The sequence below is a fragment of the Leptopilina heterotoma genome, unplaced genomic scaffold (assembly GCF_015476425.1).
Source record: "Leptopilina heterotoma isolate Lh14 unplaced genomic scaffold, ASM1547642v1 Lhet_101, whole genome shotgun sequence".
In the NCBI taxonomy this organism is placed as follows: Eukaryota; Metazoa; Arthropoda; class Insecta; order Hymenoptera; family Figitidae; genus Leptopilina; species Leptopilina heterotoma.
Window position 1 is genome coordinate 1,230,213 of NW_025110815.1, and position 6,019 is coordinate 1,236,231.

At 22.7% G+C, this 6,019-nt stretch overlaps 1 protein-coding gene across 1 annotated transcript; it reads left to right on the top strand.

The window, feature by feature from the left end:
• Window positions 1-366: 366 nt before the first annotated feature.
• On the top strand, window positions 367-3,694 carry LOC122499845 (dynein regulatory complex protein 10-like). The gene is made up of 8 exons (XM_043608377.1): window positions 367-533; window positions 814-919; window positions 1,046-1,116; window positions 1,435-1,645; window positions 1,742-1,877; window positions 2,399-2,548; window positions 2,862-2,991; window positions 3,488-3,694. The coding sequence occupies exons 1-8, from the start codon at window positions 450-452 to the stop codon at window positions 3,692-3,694; spliced, it is 1,095 nt and encodes a 364-aa protein (XP_043464312.1). The 5' UTR covers window positions 367-449.
• The last annotated feature ends 2,325 nt before the right edge of the window (window positions 3,695-6,019 follow it).

Consider the following 6,019-nt stretch of genomic DNA (forward strand, 5'->3'; position numbering starts at 1 on the left):
TGCCAATGATTCGAAATATAGTGAAACAAAATGTATAATATAATCAACTAATTTTCCGTGAAATGAAATTTTGATAATAAAAAGTTTTTAAATAAAAAATAGAAATAATTAAATATTAATTCCTTTCGTAACCCTAATTATAGTAAGAGTTATAATTAGGATGTATAAAAATAAAAATTAAGCTCCTAATTACAATTTTTATTACTAATAAGGTACTTATTAAAAAGTTTTAGTACTAAAAAATATGCTTTAAAACTGACAATATTATGGTACTTTGGTATACTGAATAAATAAGTTGTTAAATCGATAATTCCCAAATGATAGATAAACTCATTCAGAATACACGATATTTGTCATATGGAGAAAGGTTCAACAGTATAAACATTTAATTCTATTTTCTATTATTAAATACTTTCGTTTTTAAAAAATAAGTTTTAGTTTGTGATAAAATGTTCGAAGAGCAAAATCACGAAGAAGCGATTTTAAGATTAATGAGAATTTTAAAGGACTTCTCACTTAAAATTGAAATAGCGGTAAATTATTTTAATAACAAAATCTTATAAATTTTAAATTCATTTCTATTATATTATTATTTCTTAGTTATTTATTTTATAAATTAAAAAAAAAATTGTTTTGAATAACTGATTATCGTTATCTTTATTTGTTATCACAACAAAAATTGTTTTTAAGTTTTCTTTTCATCCATTTGTTATTCAAACCTTTGGATTTTTAATATTTTCTATTATTTATCCCAAATTGTTTATTCTTAAAGAAATTTACATTTTTAATATTTGAAATAATACCTTTCTCTAGATGTGTCTTTCAGAAATTTACAAAGAGGAGAAATTTATGAGAATTCTAAAACCAAGTGAACAGCAGTTGTTTGAAAACATTTACGACTCATACACTTTTTTACAAAGTAAATTTATTATTATGTAAATTATTTATTAGGTTATAGTTTTAAAAATTTTATTTTTCAAATAATTTATTTAATTTCTTTTTAAGACAAAAATGTTTTTTCTTTCATTCGAATTTTTTCCAACAGAACATGGAGAACGAGAAATTTTTCAAGAAGGATGCATCAGTGTTGATTCAAAACTAACATTATTATTGGAGGTACAGATTTTTTTTTTGCAAAAAATTTACAAATATTTATATATTTTAAATCACAATAGAAAATATTAAATAAAATACAGTGGAACCTCGATTATCCGAACTTGTATTATCCGAAAAATTTTCGTCATCTTAAACACAAATTTTCAATTTTTAAATCTATTGGTACAAAAATCTCTGCAATAAATATAAACGAAAATAATTGCAATTTCTATTATCCGAACAAGGCCCTATTTGAATTATAGTTTGAATAATCGAGGTTCCACTGTATATAACCATAATCAAGAGAAATTTTAATTAAATTTTTTTTAAATTCTTTAGGTTTTATCTCATTATCCAAGAATTGGCAAATTAACAAAAAAATTTCTAGAAAATGCGCCAACTCGAATAAAAAATTTAATTAAATGCGTGAATATATTTAATGACATTGTTGAGGAACGAATAAGAACCACTCCAAGTGAGGAAAGAAAATATAAATTAAAACTAAGAAATGCATCAGCAGTCCTTGAAAAAGCGAAAATCGAACTTGAACGTGAGTAATGGGGAAAATATTTAATTATGAATTATGCATATTTAAATATTTACTAATTATTCAAGAATTATTTTCATATCTTCATTTCTCGCGCAGCTTTAAAAATAACCCTAGATGAGCAAAGAAATAAACATTTAGAATTTGTCAAAGGAATTTCAGAAGAAATTGACAAATGTGAAAAACTTATCGAACAGACACAAACTGAACACAAGAGAAGTATAACAAAAATTGTGTAAGAAAAAAGGTTTTAATTCTTTTTAAAACTTTTCCTCGCTCTATAAATCTGAATTTACAGGGTGATTGCTTTTTTCATAAAAAAAAATTCCCGTTCATGAATTATTTATTTCCTGGTCATAAAGAAAAACTCTTAAAAATTATATTCAAGATTTGAATTCAATTATTTACTAGAAATTTTAACTCAATAGAAAGAATTTAAAATTAAATTGAATATTTTCCTTTTTTTGCAAGGCTTTTGTGTTGGACAACAAAATTCAGAATTTTCTTATGAATTCTAAAAATTTAATTTTTTCCAGTACTTTTGATAAAATTCTCTGACTTTTCCTACAATTCCCTTTATTGTAAAATAACTTTTACTATTTACAAAGTAAAACCAAAACTATCCGGAGCTTCTGCGTATTTCTGTCAATTTTTATTTTTAAAGTGAATTTTGCTATATGCATTTTACTAATTTTTACAAAAAAGTACTTCGATAAAATATTAATTACAAATAAATATTCCCAAAATTTTTTTTAGAAATGATTCAGAATCAGTAATGGTTAGCACATATCTAGAAATGCGAGAAAAGCAGGAAACCATAAAAAATCAAATTGAGATTCACGAAGAGGAATACAAGAAATTATTGGATGAGTGCGCAAGCCGCGAGAAAATTCTCCACGAAGCCCAGTTAGTTTAAACAATTCTAAGTGTCAATAAAAAAACATAATTCGTCAAATTTGAGAATAAGTAATTTAAAAAAAATGTTAACCTCAAAAAAATTGTGCTGTGTATTAAAACAAAAGATAAATCATTCAAGTTTAATTATATTTAAACTTATTATCTTAATTCTATCCTGGTATTAAAATAAGAGCACTTTGCATCTTATTTAAATACAACACAATTATTTTCTCATGATTGAATTATATTCAAAATGCAACACAATTAAATTATCAATATATAAATAAACGTCGATTGCTTATCACTTTTATCTATGTTACAGTTTGAAATCTCAGAAACAATTAATGTCTTCGCTCATAAATTATGATGCAAACATTAAAGCACTTCATTTGTCAAAAGTGGAATTATCTTCAAATTTAAATAAACTCATAATGGAATTTAAGGATTTGCAAGTAATACTTTACATACAAAATTATATTATTATTATTACACTGGAACCTCGATTATCGGAACAGGACTATAAAATATTGCCTCCTCATGAAAACATTGTTTTACTCCTTTTATTGAATACTTTTCGGCAATATTAACAAAAGTTATTAACAGTTCAAAAAATCAAAATTTGTAAAAACGTTATTTTTTTCATTTTTTGGTAATAAATCCACATTTAATTGTTTTTCTTTTTCTGAAGTGCTTTTTGAGACACATCTTTTGACCCCTTATTGGACATTTTTTGGACACTTTAACCAAATAGTTATTGACATTTGCGAAATTAGAAATTTTGAAAAAAAACTTTTTGTGAATGCAATTTGTAAAATTCATAAAATGAAATTTTTATGAAAAAGCAAAGTCTTCATAAAATGAATACAAAAATTTTAGTTTTAACTTTACAGCTCGGCGATTTCATAAAAGTAATATTTAATAATATAAAATTGTAACTTGAATCAATAGGATGCTTATAATGTACAAGCAACATCTTATGCAATATTGAAACAGGAAAAAGAGGAAGCCTTAATGAAAGCATTTGCCGAGAAAATGGAAAATTTCTCCAGTAACAGAGCAGCGAAAATTATACAAAGAACATGGAGGGAGTATCGTATTAGAATGGCATCAAAAAGGAAAAAGAAATTAAAAAAGAATAAAACTCCACGACGATAATATTCATCATATAACTATCATATACTTCAATAAATAAAAAAATATAATTATATTATCAGTCTCTAAATTTAAATCTGTTAAAAATCATATAGTCATAACTGACATTAATCATTGACTGACTTTTTGCTTTTGGATCAGTTATTTTTAATTGATTCAAATTTAGAGACCATAGTAATTATCAATTATCATTTAATTTATTTATAACATATGAAAAAAAATCTCACATCCTACAGAATCTATTGTATCGTTAAAAAAACCTATTATTCAATAAAAATGAAATTGCTTTTCATAAAAAGAAAATATAGAAAATACATTTTTTTTAAATAAAGTAAATTTGAAAAATGTTGTTTATAAATAGAAGTGAAGTCAACTTTTATAAACAGATTAAGTATCAACCGGCATCCTTCCTGCTTCCGTTAGAAAATTGCTTTTAGATGTAAGAAGCAATCAATGTGTTTATTCACTGATTTTACAATATTTATTTTACGGAAAAACTATTTTCTAAAATTTTATAAGATATATAAACAGGTGTATATTATGTTTCGATTCTATCTTAAAAGCTTTTTACAAACAAAAATAAACAACTGTATCAACAATAATAATTATTGTTCAAATAATTTTTTTGTCAGATAATAATATACATTATAATAATCGTAAGTTTCCTTTCCGTTAGCAAAATATCTGCATTAATTTGTTTGTTTTGAAAATTAAATTTTGTGGGTTAAGTATTGGCATTTTTTATATTTTTTAATCTCAAACTTTTTAATGTGTTTTGATGTGTTTCAATGGTTATATTTTATATTATTATGTGTTTAATTCAATTTTTAACTTTTCAACTATCATTCATTCTGAAGGTAAATACTTTTTTATAATTTAATTTAATGTATATAATTTAATGTTAACATTATTTCAATATTATTAAAAAAAGTTATTTGATATAACATTCAATTGAATTTTATTTTCATAAATTTCTTAATTACAGAATATTTAGTTTTTTAACTTTTAAATAATTTTTTAACTTGCAAAACTCTAAATACTGTAATTATTTTATATAATAATATTTATTTTTCATAATTTTTGACAGATATAATTATTATTAAAAATAATCACTATGTATATTATTAAAGACTACAACATAAATTTAAATTATCAAAAAATATCAAAAATTCAAAAATCCGAATTTCTTAAAATTCAACATTTTTTCCTCCCTTTTATGGGATTTAGCTTCATTATTTTTGTGCTTTTGGAAAATACTTTACTTATTTAATACTCTCGACTCTTTGGTAAAAAATCTAAAATTATCAAAAATTATCAAAAATTCAAAAATCCGAATTTCTTAAAATTCAACATTTTTTCCTCTCTTTTATGGGATTTAACTTCATTATTTTTGTGCTTTTGAGAAATACTTTACTTATTTAATAGTCTCGACTCTATGGTAAAAAATCTAAAATTATCAAAAAATATCAAGAATTCAAAAATCCGAATTTTTTAAAATTCAATATTTTTTCTTCTCGTTTATGGGATTTAACTTCATTATTTTTGTGCTTTTGAGAAATACTTTACTTATTTAATAGTCTCGACTCTATGGTAAAAAATCTAAAATTATCAAAAATTATCAAAAATTCAAAAATCCGAATTTCTTAAAATTCAACATTTTTTCCTCTCTTTTATGGGATTTAACTTCATTATTTTTGTGCTTTTAAAAAATACTTTACTTTTTAAATTGTCTCGACTCTATGGAAAAAATCTAAAATTATCAAAAAATATCAAGAATTCAAAAATCCGAATTTTTTAAAATTCAATATTTTTTCTTCTCGTTTATGGGATTTAACTTCATTATTTTTGTGCTTTTGAGAAATACTTTACTTATTTAATAGTCTCGACTCTATGGTAAAAAATCTAAAATTATCAAAAATTATCAAAAATTCAAAAATCTGAATTTCTTAAAATTCAACATTTTTTCCTCTCTTTTATGGGATTTAACTTTATTATTTTTGTGCTTTTGAGAAATACTTTACTATATAATACTTTACTTATTTAATAGTCTCGACTGTATGGTAAAAAATCTAAAATTATCAAAAAATATCAAGAATTCAAAAATCCGAATTTCTTAAAATTCAACATTTTTTCTTCTCGTTTATGGGATTTAACTTCATTATTTTTGTGCTTTTGAGAAATACTTTACTTATTTAATAGTCTCGACTCTATAGTAAAAAATCTAAAATTATCAAAAAATATCAAAAATTCAAAAATCCGAATTTTTTAAAATTCAATATTTTTTCTTCTCGTTTATGGGATTTAACTTCATTATTTTTGTGCTTTTGA

Bases quoted from the DNA above. Each gene is read 5' to 3' on its own strand.
- LOC122499845 (XM_043608377.1), top strand. From the start codon at position 450: ATGTTCGAAGAGCAAAATCACGAAGAAGCGATTTTAAGATTAATGAGA. The intron at 534-813 runs GTAAATTATTTT...ACCTTTCTCTAG, and splicing joins CACTTAAAATTGAAATAGCG to ATGTGTCTTTCAGAAATTTA. The intron at 1,878-2,398 runs GTAAGAAAAAAG...AATTTTTTTTAG, and splicing joins AGAAGTATAACAAAAATTGT to AAATGATTCAGAATCAGTAA.